This window comes from Macrobrachium rosenbergii, chromosome 14 (assembly GCF_040412425.1).
Source record: "Macrobrachium rosenbergii isolate ZJJX-2024 chromosome 14, ASM4041242v1, whole genome shotgun sequence".
NCBI lineage: Eukaryota > Metazoa > Arthropoda > Malacostraca > Decapoda > Palaemonidae > Macrobrachium > Macrobrachium rosenbergii.
Window position 1 is genome coordinate 24695278 of NC_089754.1, and position 18283 is coordinate 24713560.

The following is an 18283-nucleotide window of genomic DNA, read 5'->3' on the forward strand; positions in this document are numbered from 1 at the left end:
AGTTATACATGTTTTTTTGTAAAATTATAAGTACAGCTTACACAATATTATAAGCGATAAGAACTAAAATCACTAACAAATTCTGTGTATATTTGTAGTAAAATATTTACGTAAATTTACTGAGATCGGAGATGCAGTAACTTTTTTGGAGGTACTGTATACATGTTTTTTCTAATATTTCTTTGCACTTTTCTTTGCAAAATTACAATTATAACTGACATTATATCATAAAAGATAAGAACTAAAGCCAACAGCAATCCCTGGGTATATCTGAGTAAGTAAATAAAGAGACGTCATGGGAGAAAGAGGAGCAAGATATCCCCCATCAAGTTAAGAACAATACTGGTCTCCCTGAGACGCCCACTGACTGAGCTGAGCTGAATCTAAAGTTGCCACCAGTCATTTATGGGCCATTGAAGTGATGGGAACTTTTTCCACTCAATACAGCCAAATCGTATGGTGCATAATATTAATACTCATATGAGGATTCCCGTCTCTCACCCAAAACCTTGAAATAGTGGATACGAAAATTGTTTCTCATATATGTATGGTAATTCCTTGTATATTAATGCTATAAATATTTTTTTATTATGTCTACTTTTTATAGAGTATGGTTTGTGTGTGAGTGGTGAAAAAGCTGCATAAGTACTTGGCTAGATAAGTTGAAAAAATACCAAGTCACATATCCAAATACCAACACTTAAATTTAAGCGTAAATTACTGGTTCCATAAGTTTCCACTACTGTATAGTTACAGCATCAGGACTGATGTGCCTAATTTAAAATGAACATTGTTTCTCTCTAAGGACTTCATCAGGCGAACACAACTTACCTTTAATATCAAATTCCTTCAACCAGTCTTATTAGATATTAGACAGATATATCAGTTAAGTGCCAGTGTAATTCTAGTTATTTCTTTGCTTGTATTGACTTTCAGTATTAATCTTTCATTGTAAAGTTAGAATAAAATATTTGTCTGTTTTTGTGTGTGTGTGTTTTTTTTTTTTGAATGCCCATCTCCTAACCCCCTTTGAGTTTGAGCCTACTATGTAGCCAGAGCGTTCAAGCTTAGAATATAGTTGATAACATAGGAATAGGGATCAACTTGCAGAAGTAATTCCTACCTGGAAGAATAACGCAGACTCTTCTTATAATGACTCATTTCATGCCTAGGTGATCATTTTCCAAGTGGTACTGCATTAATAAAATAAGAGTATTGTATCTGTAACACACAAAAGCTGTTTAAAATTTTCATTTTCTCATATTGCAGAAAAAGTTGAAAATAGCAAGTCTTCAGTTGAACTCAGCAAAGAAAAATAAACCGATGTTGTTCCGGAATGTTCAGTCAAGAGTTGATAGTGGACTTAAGCAAACAAAACCACTGCAAAGTATTCACCCAAAGCAGCCTCCAAGGCCCAAATCCTCTCCTCCAAAATTATCACCATCTTCTGAGGAATCATCGTGTATCCTGTCACCAGAATCAGTACAACAACCGAATGACCAAGTAATCCTACTAGATTTGACATTAAGACTACTCATTAACAACTTGACATTTTTATGATAGAATAAAGTTTTATATATACTTACCAAGTAACTACATAGCTATTACATTTCATCTATCAGCAGCTTAAATTTGAAAATTCATGGTAACGTTCCAATATTTTGGTGTGGGTAACTCACCCTGCCCACTTCGGGGAAGGATAGGTACAACACTACTAACGAGCCCAATTCATTTATGCCCTATGCCCATGAGAGGGGAGGAGGGAGGGCTTCAATCATGTAGTTACTTGGTAAGTATATATAAAACTATTTTATCACAAAAATGTCATTTTTATATAAGTACTTGTGCTCCAGGTACTCAGTACCCCCCAACTTCCAAAACTCAACAAGCGAAATTCAAGGCGAGAAGAGAGAGGAATGTAAGAATACCCCCTAGCCTTCCTCCCCCAGCACCATGCCAGCCACAGATAATGGGCCAATGGTGCTGCAGTTCTCATAAACAGTTTTGATGTCACGTAGATAAAAATTCGCAAAAATTGATTTGTACCTCCAGAAGGTGGATTGCAAAATAGCAGAGAGGGATAAATTCCGCTTAAAGGAAATTGATGTCGCTACTGCCCTAATTTCGTGGGCTTTAAACCTTGCAGATGGGCAAGTCTTCCTCTTGAATCTTACTGTGAGACTCGGAAATCACGTCTCTCAAGAAGAACGCCAATGTGTTCTTGGATAAAGGACAGGTCGGATCCTTAACTGAACACCAGAGGTTATGGGACGTGCCTCTGATACTCTCAGTTCCCTCTAGATAATACTTTATTGCTCTTACTGAACAAAGAGCTCTCTCTTGGTCCATAGGACCTAGAATGTCCATTAAATCTTTGATTGTGAATGAACGGGTCCAGGGAAAAGGCGGCATTTCATTCTTCGCTAAGAACCCCATAGTAAAGCAACAGATTGCATCTCCTTGTGTGAATCCTACCTTCTTGCTCAGAACCTGTAACTCACCAAGTCTCTTAGCAATAGCTAGAGCGATTAGAAATAGTTTCTTTCTTGTAAGATCCTTGAGGGATGTGGATTGAAGAGGTTCAAAAGGCAGACCTGGGAGCCATTTTAAAACAACATCTAAGTTCCAGGATACAGAATCTGACCTTTCCTGCTTCGCAGTGTCTAGTGACTTGATAAAGTTACCGATGTTTTTATCAGTCAGTAGATCCAGACCTCTATGTCTGAATATGGAGTTGAGCATTGCTCTGTAGCCTTTGATCGTGGATGTAGCCAATCCTCGGGAAGACCTTAAAAATAGCAAAAAATCTGCTATTCGCGCTACAGAGGTAGAAGATGATACATTGTGTCTTCTGCACCAGCTGCAGAATATTGTCCATTTATTCTGGTAGACATTGGAGGAAGACTGACGTCTACATCTCGCAATTGCTTCTACAGCTGATCTTGAAAAACCTTTCGCTCTGACAAGCTTGGGAAATCTACTAGGAGATTGAGGAAACCTGGAAACCTCTCCTTCGGTGGCCGAAAGGGAGCTGCCAGCGTCATCGACACATTGTCGTGTAGGAGAAATTTGTTGATTACATCTCTCACCATACTGAATGGTGGGAAGGTGTAGACATCCAGGTTCGACCAGTCCTAGAGCATCACATCCATTGCCCACGCGAGAGGGTCCAGGGCTGGTGAGCAATACAAAGGAAGTCGGCGATTCCTTGACGTTCCAAATAGATCTATCGACGGCTTTCCCCACTGTTTCCACAGGTTGGTGCGTACCTGCAGATTCAGTGTCCATTCCTTGGGTAGGACCTGTTTGCAACGACTTAATTTGTCTGCTATGACATTCAGTTTGCCCTGTATAAAGTGGGATACACATTAGATGGATCATCCCAAAAACTACATGAAGCTTTGGGACTCTTATCCCGATCTCTGTTCTGCTTGCACAGGAACGGATAATCAGACTCAGCCGCGGATATCGGCCTTTTCTGTGGTCTGGATGCACTTTTCAAGCGCCAGCCACGCTTCTGACTCGCTTTGCACTTGGATTCGTTGGATCCTGAATCCGAATCGCTCAACGAAAGGGCATGAACTCCAATATGGATGCCTTTCCAGCAGCTGTCCACCAAGTCCTGGGAACCTCGAACAACAGGCTCGGTTGGGGGGTGAATGCCCATGGGCAAACCCCACTGACCTCCCTGGGACTTACAGTTTGCCTCCTCCCAGGTTTAGAGGAGTTTGACAGGGACCTTCATCTAGGAGCATCGGTGTGACAAGTAGCCACTTCCTCCACTGACACAACACTTGCACCGAGATCACTGGCACTAAACTTATCCATAAGGCCCCTCACTGAAGCCCCTATTTGAGCTTCAGTGTTAACTAAGAGACCAAATTTCAGGTCCATTCTGGCTTCCAGACTGGTGATGGCATTGGGTTCAGAAGGTTGGAAGTTGGATAATGGAGTCACAGGTAAAGTCGGAGGACTGGTGATAGGGGAAAATGCAGATATAGGAGTCGGAAGGGCATACAAAACAGGAGAACCCTGACTAACTGAAGTCTTAGCTTCGGCCTTAGCCGCTGCTCTCCTGTGTTTTTCTCAAGTTTATCTAAGTAATTTACCATCTCCCTTGATCCCACTCCTTGCATTCGCCACAAGTCAAGACTGAAGAGCAAGTTTGTCCTCTACATTGACAACAAATGGTATGAGAGTCATATTTGATAGAAGTAAGTCTGGTATTGCAGCCTTTGCTGCAAAACCTGCTGCTAGCAGAACTAGAGTCAAACATCTTCATAAAAGGCAAAAGTCCAAGCTAAATAAGCTAATACTGTACAGTTAGCGCAATCGCTACCAAGACAAAGAATACTTCACCAAAAAGGATGAAAGCCATTTGGCGAATTATATTAAATCAAATGAAAGCTGAAATTAACAATCACGTTAAGCTGTCAACCGGCAGAAACAAATTGGACTTGTTAGTAGTGTTGTACCTATCCTTCCCCAAAAGTGAGCGGGGTGAGTTACCTATACCAAAATATTGGAACGCTACCGCAAATTTTCAAATTTAGCTACTGATAAATGAAACGTAATAGCTATGTAGTCACTTGGTAAGTTACTTATATAAAATTAAATGTTTAAAATTGTTATTAATTCATCATATGTATACTCATTAGAGATGTAAGATATTAGCTGATTTATTTTAAGAATTTGTTGTACTTTAAAATCAAATGTAGGACCCCAAAAAATATTGCATGGGGTATAATACTCTTTTTTAAAAAGAGCAATGCCTTTTGAGGAAATAAGTATCCTGTCACCAGAGTTGGTACAACAGAATGATCAAACAGTCTTGCCTATTTTACTTATAAGAGTATTCATTAGAAACTTAATTGTTCCCAAAATTACTGTTAGTTTATTTTCTGTATCCTCACCAGAAGTTGGCAGATATTAGTTGACTTATTTTAATAATTTGTTTTACCTTGAAATCAGATGTGGGTTTAGAAAAATATTATGTGGGATATAATATAATATTTTAATCCATGGCCAAACATGGATGATTTGTTGCTGTTTAGTATTAGTGGAATTGTCTTTACTTAGATTTATCTACTAACCATACAGATGTCAGAAAGAGTCAGAGAAATCCTTGAAGAAGCAAGGGAAAGGATCCTTCGTTTGGAGAGTGAGAGAAATGATCTGCTAGAGCAAATCACTGACATGCAGCAGGTAAGGTAAACTATGAAGATTTTCATTCTACTGGATACCTTAGTACTAGATTTCTGTAGGAAACATCAGGGTCTGCTACTGAACAAAATGAGATGAGATGATGTATTTCAATAAATTTGCTTGGTTGAGTTGACCAGGAGGCATTGCTATGTAGCAGTGCATGTAAATGGTAAACAAGATTATATCTACTTAGTACTTTGTATGATATAGGGAGCTATTAGGACGCTGTTTTTTTTCACATATAATTTTGTATGGTATAGGGAACTGTGAGGATGCTGTTACTTTTCTCATATGCACCATGTGATAGTTCATTGTCAAGAGCATCCTTTGTTTAAAGGACATTCACAAGCAGCAAAGGCAAGGAATAGATCATTGCTCTGTTGCACAGTATTCCAGAGGCTGAACATATACACATGAAGAGTGCCCAAGAGCCTTCTTCACCCAAGTTAGGACCAGGGAGAAGCAAGCAGTGTATGCTGATGTCTCAGAGTTAGATCTGTGGGGTCTTCCAGACCAACCATACCTAGCTCACTGAGATGGCAAGATTGTCTTGCTAGTGAAATCTATCAGGTCTTGAGTTGAACATGAACTTAGGACCACTTCACTGTAAAGTCCAGGCATAACCACTGAGCTACCAAAACCCTTGATATTGTTTGGTGTGCATCCATTATCAGCACTGTCATAATTGATCGTGAGTTTATAATTATTACTCATAATGAGCACAGTTTTTATGGAGCAAACCTAGAGGCTTCAAATTTGCTTAATAAGCTTCCACAAAACAAAATGCTCACATGTGAAAAGGGAACAATTAGGAGGAAAAGTGTGTAAGGAATAAAAGTTAATATACAGTTTATATTAAATAATAATAAAGGGTACTAAACAAATTTGAATATATACAGATGACCCTTATATGATAATTTTTTTGGGGGTTAGACACATATTTGCAATTATCGGGTAAATATGTTACAAAAAAATATTGTAAACAAATTTCAGACAATGGTTGATAACCACTGTGAGAAGTCTTAGTAGTTATCAAATTTATGAAAATGATATTCCTTAAATTTAAAGTGTAAAAGCAATGTACGTTATTGTTTATCTATTCATGAAAGGAAATCAAAATGTGAAGAAATACAGAAAAAGAGCAATACTTGTAGAGAATAAAGAGCCACTGATAAGTAGTGTAACCCTCACTAACCACAAGCAAGACAACTTGCCAGAGAAAATTGAAGTTTATCTGTAATGCTATTATGCATTGTAATTATTGTACAGTATAAACATGAGGTGCATGTTATAAGAAACATGATACAAAGGAACATTAAATTGTTGATAACTGCCACCTCAGTAAGTCCCTCCTCATCCATGTGCACAAACCCACCCTCAATACCAACCTTGAAGTTCTTTTTTTCCCTTCTCTGAAGAACAGGTTAAAGGTGAAATACAGAGGCACATGAAATTTAACAGACCAAGGAAATCCTAACCTGACCATACAATGAGAAAATATAAATTCCATTGAGAGAGCATCATCCAAAATGTATCCCCAAACAAGAGAATCAACATATGATAACCTAAGATGTTCGAATTTGGTGATTCCTTGAGTATAAGAAACTGGGTTTTCTACAGTATAAGTAGCTACCTTCTGCTGAGCGCCCTTTCACCACCCCACATTCTATGTCTTGACCTCAGGAATTCTGGCAGTTTTTGTCAGTCACTGTGTTTGCCATAAAGGAAGAAGTCTTCCAAAATGTGTCACATCCAAAAAAAGCACCCCCTACACCCTGGTTCTCAGTAGGGAAGATTTGATACTGAAAACCTTAACATTAATGACTGAAAAAAACACTGACCACAGAACATTTATTTTCTGGCTGAGACTGACAATTTCCCTGACAGTAATTTTTAAAAAAATAATGAGATAGACAGCAGTGATAAAAGAGGGATATTAATATTTACTCTGTATGAAACATATATAAGCAGTGATTTTATATATAATGAGTCACATATTTATGTGTCTACTATCTACTAAGTTAAGTATATCTTAGTTTAACCAGACCACTGAGCTGATTAACAGCTCTCCTAGGGCTGGCCCGAAGGATTAGATTTATTTTACGTGGCTAAGAACCAACTGGTTACCTAGCAACAGGACCTACAGCTTATTGTGGAATCGGAACCACATTTTGACGAGAAATGAATTTCTATCACCAGAGATAAATTCCTCTAATTCTTCATCAGCTGGTCGGAGAGTTGAACGCTGGGCCAACAGTGTGCTAGCCGAGAGCTCTACCCACCCCTCCAATGAAGAACTATACACCTGTAATATGTTACAGTATTTTATTCTCCATAATAAGTACTGTAATATCTTTTTTATATTCCGCTGAATATATATTAGTACATCCATTCCTTGTAAGAAAATTATATAAAAAAAAGTAATTTACAAGAAGAATGTTTGCAGTGAAGCAATGTTATTTAATGAAATTTCTTAAATGAAGACCTCTGTAATAGATAGATAGATAGTCATGGTTATTTATTCTTCTGCATACAAAAATGATGCAAAAGAGGGCAATAGAGGCACCAGACCTACTATGGTGTATAATAATTATAATAATTATTTGAGATGAATCTTACCTTGTTCAAGACAGTGTATATCTTTGCGGTGATAAGCGAGGAGATATAAGTTACCTTTAACAGTAGGTTAGTACCAAATAATAAATTTTTTATGAAAATTTTTATAATAATAATAATAAAATAATAATAATACTGTAATAATAATAATAAACAAAGTATGAGCCAGGCAATGATTTGTGGTTACATAACAAAAAGTTTAAATTTTTTTATGGAGTATGTAATGTTTTTACTAAAAAAAATTATTATATTACTGGGAGAGCCTTCATTTTCCGGAAAAAAAATTATATTTTACCTGGAGTGCTTTCCTTCAAATTCTTCAGATTGCCCTCGGCCACATCTTCCTGAGATCACCATACCCAGAATTGTTTTTAATGCAGTGAGGAAGGGATACTCATGAGAGAATGACATCTTGTATATAGGTATTAACTCAACTTTGGGTAACATGCACAGTACTACAAAGCTGTGTTGTACAGTATAAGTATAGTAAGAGATATGTAGTTTTGAAACATGAAAATTTTAGGAAATATTTTTATGTTCATTGCAGACTGCAGAAGATTCAGAATATGATTGGCAACAGAAGTTGAATGGACTTGAAGAAGAAGTTACTAGCTTGAGGCAGGAATTAAAAGATCGTGGGATTCGGGAAGAAAGAGATTCTGTGGCAATTATCCGTGCCCAGCGAGAGGCTCATGCTCAAACCGCTCGTTCCACTGCATTACAGGAACAAATAGTTCTAACAGAAGAAAAGATAGTTGCAGAAAGGTCAAGATCCAGTTCACTTCAGGCTGAATTCGGTAAGTACAGCAGTTGCAGATCTACTTATATACTTGCCATTAGTCATAAGTGATAAGAGGTGAGTTGACGTCTTCCAATAATGCATCTTTAGCTATTGCAATACACTCCTTGAACACCTGAATTAGCCCTGGTCACTGACCAGCCCAAACTATATCCCCATAATTTTACCCACAAAGTGGGTAATTAACTGTCAGCGTTACCAACGCTACAGGAAAAATCTTGTCAAATGAGTTACCTGAGGTACCGTTGGCAACGCTGCTGCAAATACCAGCCGACAGAGGCCAAGATCCCCAATTGTTATCAGTTCGCCTTGCTGGTTGGATGTATCTTGCATCGGCGAACTTTTTGGTCCTTAGCCCGACCCCCTATAAATATTTTGGATACCAGATAACGACTTGGACTGTGGCTTCGTTTTTTAGACTTTGAGATGGATAAATCAGACAGGAAGACGCCTCTGTCGGTTAGCGCCGCTGCTTCCACTTCTGCTACATCCCTAACGACCAAGCTTTCTACTGGTGGGGATGCTACCGCTCATTGATCATGCACGGCCTGCAAGCGTAGGATGAGTACCCTCAAACACGACAGACATTCTTTGTGTATATCATGTAGAAAGATTCAATGTAATGTCAGCCTAAGATGTGACGAGTGTAGGTCTTGGTCGGTAGAGCAGATGGAAGATTATGTAAAGCACAGAAAATCCTTAGCCTTTAAGAGTAAGCGTAGGTCAGAACCAGCTGTAGAGGTACAGGCTCTTGATAAGGAAGCGTTAGAGTCTGAATTATTCAAGAAGTTAGAAGACAAGCTATCAGCTAGTATGTCTAGTCTATTTTCTAGCTTTATGACTAAATTAACTGAAATTAAAGATAGTGATAGTAGTACAGTACTAGTGTTGTGGATTCTAATTGTTCTTTTTCAGCCCCCCTGCCTGTTCCAGAACCAGCCCTAACGGGTGCCGGGGGTCATGGAGAACTGCAAACCTCGAAGGTAGGATCTGCCGGCCCTGCTGGCACAGAGCAGGAAGTGTTGGCAGCAGATTTCCCCCTTACCCCTAAAAGCGTAAGTTCTAAGGTTGATTTAGAATTAGGAATGACCCAGACAAGTAGGAGTACTGTAGTACGTTAGCAAGTATTCAGGAAGAGAAGTTGAAGGTGCAGTCTTTGGGTTCAGGTTTGGCTGGGGTTGCTAATATTTCGGCCTCTCATTTAAATCCATCTTCAGTTTTATTTCCTGCTTCGTGCTCCTTGCAACACAAGGTTTCCAAATCCGTGGAGGGTCATTCAGATTTGGTTTCTGATGTATCTGGTTCTGAAATTTTTGAGAATGCTCCTTCTTCTCGAAGGTTCCTTTTCCTTCAGGGGTTAAATTTCTCTCGTCTTGCGGTGGTGGTAATTTTGGCGATCGGACTTTCAGTGTTGCTGAATATAATGCTGATTTATTGGGTCTCCCTAAAGGTTATAGATTACTAGTTAGGCAGTTTTTTAATTTTGGTTTTTCCAATATTCATGATCATATCGTAAAGAATTTTCCTGAATTTACTAATGATGTCTATCAAGATTATCAGGGGGGATCAGAATCGGTCTATTTTCTTTCTTTGAAATCTATGGCCTCTTCGGCTACTTTGGAATTTTCCTTTTCCCCAATTTCTTCTAAGCCTTCTTCCATTGCCGTGTCTCAATCTTCTTTTTCAGTCCACTCTTCGGAGGGCTCTTCTGGGTCTTTGTTTGCTCATCCTGTTTCTTTGCTTTTAACTCAGCAGAGCAAAAACTTTTCTTGGGGTCAACCCTGTGATATTAGGGCTTCGGGGCTAAAGGAGGGGGTACCTGTAATGGATCACCTTTTGCAAATCCTGTAGTTTCTCAGGCATCCAATCTAGATGCTTCTCAGGTGGTTGCGGGGCGCCAGCAACTTATTGTCATCCTTTACGGGGTTCTAACCATAATGTATCCTCTGCAGTTCTCGCGGATGCTACGGCAGTCTGCGGTTCGCCTGCAGCAGAGTTCAGTGTTTCGGCACCGATAGTTTCCTCAGGCTGTCCGTTCTCCAGGATAGCTAGTAATTTTCCTTCTTCCGTTACCTTGAGTTCAGTAGCTCGTAGCTTTCCTTTCGAAACTCCTTTGAGCTCCGGACCAGTTGGTATGTTCTCCAACTGTCCAACATCAGCGGTAGGCGCTCCGGTGGTTATTCCGAGAGTGGCTTTTTCTTTCTTCTCCCCTTCTTCGTCTTCTTTCTCAACTTTTCTTGCAGTTTTCCCTGTTCCTCTGTCTAAGGCATTCAACGTAGGTTCTGGGTTGATTCCGGGTTCATCAAGGAGTTTTTCCTCCTTCTTTCTTAACCAGTGTGATTTCAGTTCCGGATTCCCGTTCTCAAGCAGCTTTGATTCGCCCAGATTTCCGTGAACCAGGTGTTGCGGCCTCTTCGCTCTCAGGGGTGGGTGTTTGTCACCCAGGTGTGGTCGGCCCAGGTGTTGCGTCATCATCGCTGGGTGGTGTGGGGTTTGCACAATCGACTTTGGTTGGCTCGAATAGGTTCGCAACAGATGTCAGGTGTTGGTCTCACTTGTAAAGATGGGATTGAGTGAAATACTGGCTGGGTGTTTACTGGTTTATTGGTAGTTCCTAACTGAATGTACAGAATCTTCGAAGATGTTCAGTAAAGTAGCATCTACACACAGACAAAACAAAACAGAGGTAAAGATTCAGACATCTGTGTTTGTTGGCAGACAAACAGATGGCGATATTGAGAGATATAATGAAAGTACAGTGTTAAAACATACATCAGTGGAAAGGCCAGGAAATTCTACTTATGGCCAATTGCATGAGATTCGAGACAGATTAATGAATACAATGCAGTAGCATAATATATGTGAAATGGCGAGACGTTTGGCGTCTTCACAAACAGAAACATACATACAGTTTGATACAGAAGATTCGGTGGAACATTATGAGTACATGATTAGAATGCTTGCATGGCAATACAAGTAGTGGTGATTGTACATATATCAAGACAACAATTGCTAGGGAGAAACAGACGGAAATATTGTATGGTTGAAGTCACATTCCATTAGGGAAAGAAAACGAGATGCTCTTGTTCTGTCTTGCCCCCTCCGATGGATGACGAACACGAACACACACGTGTGTTTGGAAGAGGGGGCGATGGGCTCTTTCAATACTCCCCCCCCAAACAAGGCATCGATGTGGAAATCGTCTTGCTGACAATTGTAATTGGCTCAAAGGGCTTGGGCTAGGGGCGGGTAGGAGGCTGAAGGGCAGCGCCTGCCGGCAGGAACTCGAGGAGGACGGTAGCGGGTTGAAGGGTGACGTCGGATGATCCTTCAGTAGCCAGCTGGAGGGGGACGGCTGAAGGAGGCTGATCCTTCGGTAGCCGGCTCGAGGGCTGAAGGATGACGGCGGCTGATCCTTGGTAGCCAGCTCAAGGGGGGCGGCAGCAGGCTGAAGGATGACGTTGGCTGGTCCTTCATTGGTCAGCTTGTCCAGTACGAGTGCGGGGGCGGCTTCAGGTTTCCTGGAGGAGGCGTCCAGGGCTCCAGTGGTGGGGTGGGTCATCTGGGAGGGTCGGACATCTACTGAGAACTCGGGAACGACGGGAGGCAGCGAAGGGTCTGTTGGCGCGTGGGTCGTCATCTTGGGTCAGCCGCTCTTTCAGGTCACTCCGGGGTCACCAGTGTAAAGATGGGATTGAGTGACATACTGGCTGGGTGTTTACTGGTTTATTGGTGGTTCCTTACTGAAAGAATGTACAGAATCTTCTAAGATGTTATTGGCCCGTGTGGGCAGTAAAGTAGCATCTACACACAGACAAAACAAAACAGAGGTAAAGATTCAGACATCTGTGTTTGTCGGCAGACAAACAGATGGCGATATTGAGAGATATAATAAAAGTACAGTGTTAAAACATACATCAATGGAAAGGCCAGGAAATTCTACATATGGCCAATTGCATGAGATTCGAGACAGATTAATGTATACAATGCAGTAGCATAATATATGTGAAATGGCGAGACGTTTGGTGTCTTCACAAACAGAAACATACATACAGTTTGATACAGAAGATTTGGTGGGACATTATGAGTACATGATTAGAATGCTTGCATGGCAATGCAAGTAGTGGTGATTGTACATATATCAAGACAGCCATGGTTAGGGAGAAACAGACGGAAATATTGTATGGTTGAAGTCACATTCCGTCAGAGAAAGAAAACGAGACGCTCTTGTTCTGTCTTGTCCCTTCTGATGGATGACGAACACGAACACACGAATACACACGTGTGTTTGGAAGAGACGGCGTCGGGGCGACAGGCTCTTACACACTCATCTAGGTGCAACGAGTTCCGGGCGTTTGCTAGTGGTCAGCCTGCCTCTTTTCCTGTTCCAGTTCGGTCGGACCAGTTGGACAAAGAATATTCCTTTGAAGAAGAGGATCCCGTACCGGATATTAGTTTTTCTCCAAATAATGAGAATGAGTATAAGCGGATGGTGGACTTTATTCATTCTCTTTATCTGCAGTCCAAGGCTCCGGAGGAGCCTACTCAACCAAATCCAGCGGTGTTCGAATCACTATTTGCAATGAAACCGTAGTCTCTCAAACATCAAAGAATCTGGTCTGGTTTGGCCGAGTCGAGCAGGCATTAAGGGAGGCGGACTGTAGGTTGGCTGCTGTTATCAGGTCGGGTATGCAGGATTCAACCTTGCTTATAAGGTGGTGGGGTAACCTTTCTGCGGGTGTCGGGGTTCCTCTCAACAAATCTGTTGAGGCTCTTCTCTCTCGGGTTCCCTCGTCAAATCGTCTGGTCTCAGTTACATCTAGGGAGGCTTGTATCTTGGAGGACACCTTTCGCAGCCAGTCGGAGGCTTTGTCCCACTCTATGTGGATGTTGTCTGGGTTAATGGGGTTCCTTAAACACTTTGGTTTCCATGGGGTTGGCTTACCAGGCAAACATTTCTGCGGGCTGTATGACGCTCTTTGGAAGGAAGAGGAGGGATTTCTTTTGGAGTCATTTGCTGCCTCATTATCCGGAGATTCATAAGATGGGTTCTGTTGAGGGCTCCCTTTGCGCTCAGCAACAGTCTTTTCAGGGAGGAGGATGTCTCTTCTATGGTAAACTTTGTGTCTCATTGGCATTGGCTATGATTTGGGTAGCAGCTCAGAGTTCCAGATCAAGCTATGATTTGGGTAGCAGCTCAAGTCCCCAGATCTCTTAAAGGGTCCAAGAATGTCATCTCATCGGTCAAGAAGGTTTTTCAGAAGTAGGAAGCGTTCCCTCATTCCAGTCGTCCCATAAGATGGGTAGTGGAGCGTTTAAGGAAGAAGGTCCCTTTTCATTTGCCTCCAAGACTTCAAGTTTTGCATCGGGCGCAGAAGATCCAAGCCCTTTTAACACGAAACCTTCATCGGTCTGAATGAGCGATGTGTACCTATGTGGTACACATGCTAAGATTAGGGTTTTCAAAATTTAATCAAAATGGGCTTTTTATACCAAAAGGAGACGTTAATTAAATTAAACTAGAACATTTCCCTTCACTGAAAATAATCTTCATATGCTGTGTAGGAGGTTGTCTTTCTTTCTTTCTTCTGGAATAAATTGGTAGAAAAATAAATCAGTTTAGTAAACATTTTACTTCTGAAAAAATTAATAGTGGGGTGTTATTTTACTTATGGACAGTGGGCTTTCAACATAAAACATAGGCAGAGAGATTTTTGGGTAGTGTAAGCAAAATTTAAGGGAAGGATGCAAAACTGTGAGTCCCTTTTCATTCTCGAAATAAACCTCCCTATCCGACAACAGAAAAACCTATATTTCATGTTGGCTTATCTTCCCAGTTATTCCCCATCCTCCATCATGGGAATAAGTATTTGGCGCAGAGATCCAATTGGGACCCTTTTAAAGAAGGGATGCATTAGAGCCTGCTATATATTCTCCAGAAAAATGGGTTTTTACAGCTGGATCTTCGTGGCCCCTAAAAAGTGGGAGGATCTTGCAAAAGACCCATGATATTACCAAAAATCTCTTGTTTCCTAATGTGGTCTCAACTGGTTGATTGTCAAATTTCGACAATTGGATGATTTCAGTGGACCTCAGGATGCATTTCCGGACCTTCCGGCAGATTGACGACTAATAAATCTGTTATAAAATAACAATATATTGAAGTCCTAGTATTCCTTCCAAAGAGGAAAGATCTTCTTAGACAGCCGCATTTCCATTACTTCCACCGGAACCTCCGCGTGCTGAAGCTAGCTTTGTGGAGACTGTCCAGCGATCAGCCCGTTATTCAGGACTCTCTAAGGCAGTGGCTCGCCAGCTGTCTTTCTGTCTGAGAAGATAGACTTGGAAACTTTACCAGGCCAGGTGGCGATGTACCGTAATTGATGCTGGAAAGAGGGGCATAGTATTTCACGTCCGTCAGTGGCGAAAGTAGCAGACTTCCTCTTTTTTTGAGAAAGAATAAGAAATTATCTTATTCTACGATTGCTGGTTATAGGTCGATGCTCATTAGCACGTTCCAGTTTCATCTACCTGAGCTTTCGACCAACAGAATTTTACACAATCTGTTAAGATCTTTTAAAATAGAGCATCCAATTTTTCCACTTTGGGCCCCCTCGTGGGATATAGCGGCTGTTTTAAGTTTGTTAAGATCCTCATCGTTCGAACCCTTAGAGTCATTGTCCTTAAGGCAATTAACCAAGAAGGTATTATTTTTAGTTGCTCTGGCAACAGCAAGAAGAATTGGAGAGATTCGGGCAGTGTCTAGGACGGTATCCTTTTTGGGGAAGGACATGTTTCTTTCATACTTGCCGGAATTTGTTGCTAATCCAAATCGGAAACGAATCCTCCTCCCAGAGCATTTAAAGTCGCGTCTTTGGATGATTTCGTAGGAGGCGACTCCTCCGAAATGCTGCTATGTCCGGTTAGGGCTCTTAAAATTTATCTGGCTCGGACCCAGAAACTTTTGCCTCGTCTTAGAACCTTATTTGTTTCCCCTAAGTATCCATCTCGTTCCATTTTAAAAAATGCAATTAGTTTCTTCTTGCAAGAGGTTATTAGTCAAGTGTTGAAGGGTTCATCGCTTTCAGAGCCTTTGAGTTCTTCTTCGCATCCAAGAGTGCATAGTATCGGGAATGGCTACTTCTTTGGCCTTCCTGAAGAATTTTTCGGTGTCAGTGATCTTGGAAGCAGCTACTTGGAAGTTGGCATCGGTTTTCACGATATTTTACCTCAGAGATATTCAGTTTTCTTCAGAGAAGGGTTATTCGCTGGGTCCTTTTGTTGCGGCCAACCTGATTTTATAATTATAGGGTAAGGTCAGGGAGAGGCGAATTTTATGTAGTAATGGTAGTCTAATGAACTTGAGAATATCTGTTGGTCGGGGTTCATATTGAGAGTATTTATATGTTGTTAGAGCTTTGAGGTTAGGCAGATCCAGATGACCAGGTGGGTTTATTTTCTTCAACCTCTTCTGCACAGTCATTGGCATCAGCGAGCAGTCAAGAACTTGGAGATCCTGCACACTCAACTTCTCCTCCATACATGAGAGGCTCTGAATAGCCACGTGGGAGGTTCCTTTAAAATTTTGTTAATCGGGCTAATTCAGGTGTTCAGGGAGTGTATTGCAATATGAAGTTTTCATAATAAAACTAATATTGTAACACTTACCTGAACACCTGAATGATTCGCACCCTCCTCCCCACTTCAATTTGAATAGTGAATAACTCAATTGGGGATCTCGGAGTCTGTTGGCCGGTATTTGCAGCAGTGTTGCCAACAGTACCTCAGGTAACTCGTTTGACAAGATTTTTCCTATAGCGTTGGTAATGCTGACAGTTAATTACCCACTTTGTGGGTAAAATTATGGGAATATAGTTTGGGCTGGTCAGTGACCAGGGCTAATTCAGGTGTTCAGGTAAGTACAGGTTGACCATCACTAATCCGGCATCATTGGGACCTAGAGGGTGCTGGATTAGCCATTTTGCCAGATTAGCCATTTATTAGGCTAGAATACACGAAACACAGTAGCTAAGCACCTCATCCTAGAATTAAAATATCCCATAAATCACTACAAGTTGGTTAATAAAGAAAAGACAATTATCAAATACAGGTAGTGCTCGAGTTACGATAATTCGACTTACGATATTTTAAGTTTACGATGGGGTTAGCAATTACTACCGATACAAAAATATTTAGGAAATATTTTTAGATTTCGCGCAGGCACAGGCAGCAAGAGAGACCAACTTACAATAGACTAACTTCTTTTCCTCCATCTCTTTATTCCATCTGCTAGTTAATAAAGTAAAAGAGAATGATAAAAGTATTGTTAGTAGCGTTATACTCTTGCGTAAATGCGTACAGACATAAACAACCGAACGGGAAACTGTTGGTTTGCTAATAATCATATCGGATAACAACTGTTGTGCTTGTATTTTAACCATCATACAGTAATACACAATTACTGTAGTTATGTTACAAATGACATCAAGTACTGTACAATAGGACTGATATATTTTTTACACTATACCCTTGTTAGTTTTGGAGAAAAGATCGGCAGGGAAATATACTGCTACAATAACTTTAAGCTGCAAGTTGTAGCTGAAGCTGAGAAAACAATATTCAAGCTGCTAATGACTATAAATTATCGTGCATCGGCAACATGAATGAAACTCGACCGTAAATAAACCTGGAGAGAATGTATTTTAATAAAAACCACTGGGCATGAAAGAATACAAATTACTACTGTTTTCACACCCGATAAAAGATAAATACATAAAGCTCGTATTATGATGAAATCAAGAGAAAATAGCGAACGGAATCTTGATTTTTTTTTTTAAAAAAAAACATGCCCCCAAAACGGCCAGCCGCGATTCCCGCAAACGTCATATATTAACGAAAAAATAGCTAAATTAATTTCACAACGAGACCTATTTAAGTTACTGTATATTTCGACTTAAAAACACTTCGTATAACGAAAAATATCCTTGTCCCAAATAAATAAAGTATCCATATTCATTTACGCTAACTAGAAGCAAGAAAAGCTCTTTGAACTTGGTTAAATGCGGTGAAATACAGTACGTAAACACCGTGATATCGATTCCGAAAACAAAACATTGATTGCAATTTATAATACAAAAGCAATATGAGAATATACGCAACTGGAAACAATGTAGTAAAGCATAACTTTTTAAAAGATCCATGAAAAAGATGCACATTCATTATGTTGATGTTTGTATAATACTGTTAATATGTGAATAGAGTACAGTATAATGTAGGCTAGGCTACCAGTTTGTTGATGCAACTTACTGCGCCACCAAATCGAAGCGGCTGGCAAGCGAGTTAGCGCAGCGACCCGGGAAATTTGAAAATTAATGCGGAAACATTAGAAATTACTCTAGCCGAAATTTGAGCCGGATTACTGATTGTTCCGGACTACTGATTGCCGGATTAGTGATGGTCAACCTGTATTTCAATATTAGTTTTATTAAGAAAACTTAATTTTTGACTACACATATGAAATGGGAGAAGTTCACAAACTAGAAGTATGGATGAGAGAGTAACATGTAGATAGGCAGACAGAGAACAGGCATGGGAGGGTAGAACTTTATTGTCAAGGGTCTTTCACCCCGTTATTTTTCTCATTTCTGATCCTGAGACTTTTTT

The 18283-nt window shown here is 40.4% G+C and overlaps 1 protein-coding gene across 2 annotated transcripts in view; it reads left to right on the top strand.

Annotated features, from left to right (window-relative positions):
• Positions 1 to 18283, top strand: part of LOC136845798 (protein fantom-like) — a 54235-nt gene that overhangs the window by 8172 nt on the left and 27780 nt on the right. For both annotated transcript variants that reach the window (XM_067116136.1, XM_067116137.1), the window contains exons 5-7: positions 1270 to 1503; positions 5101 to 5205; positions 8369 to 8618. In XM_067116136.1, the coding sequence (XP_066972237.1) occupies positions 1270 to 1503; positions 5101 to 5205; positions 8369 to 8618 (589 nt within the window). The remainder of the gene's footprint in view (positions 1 to 1269; positions 1504 to 5100; positions 5206 to 8368; positions 8619 to 18283) is intronic.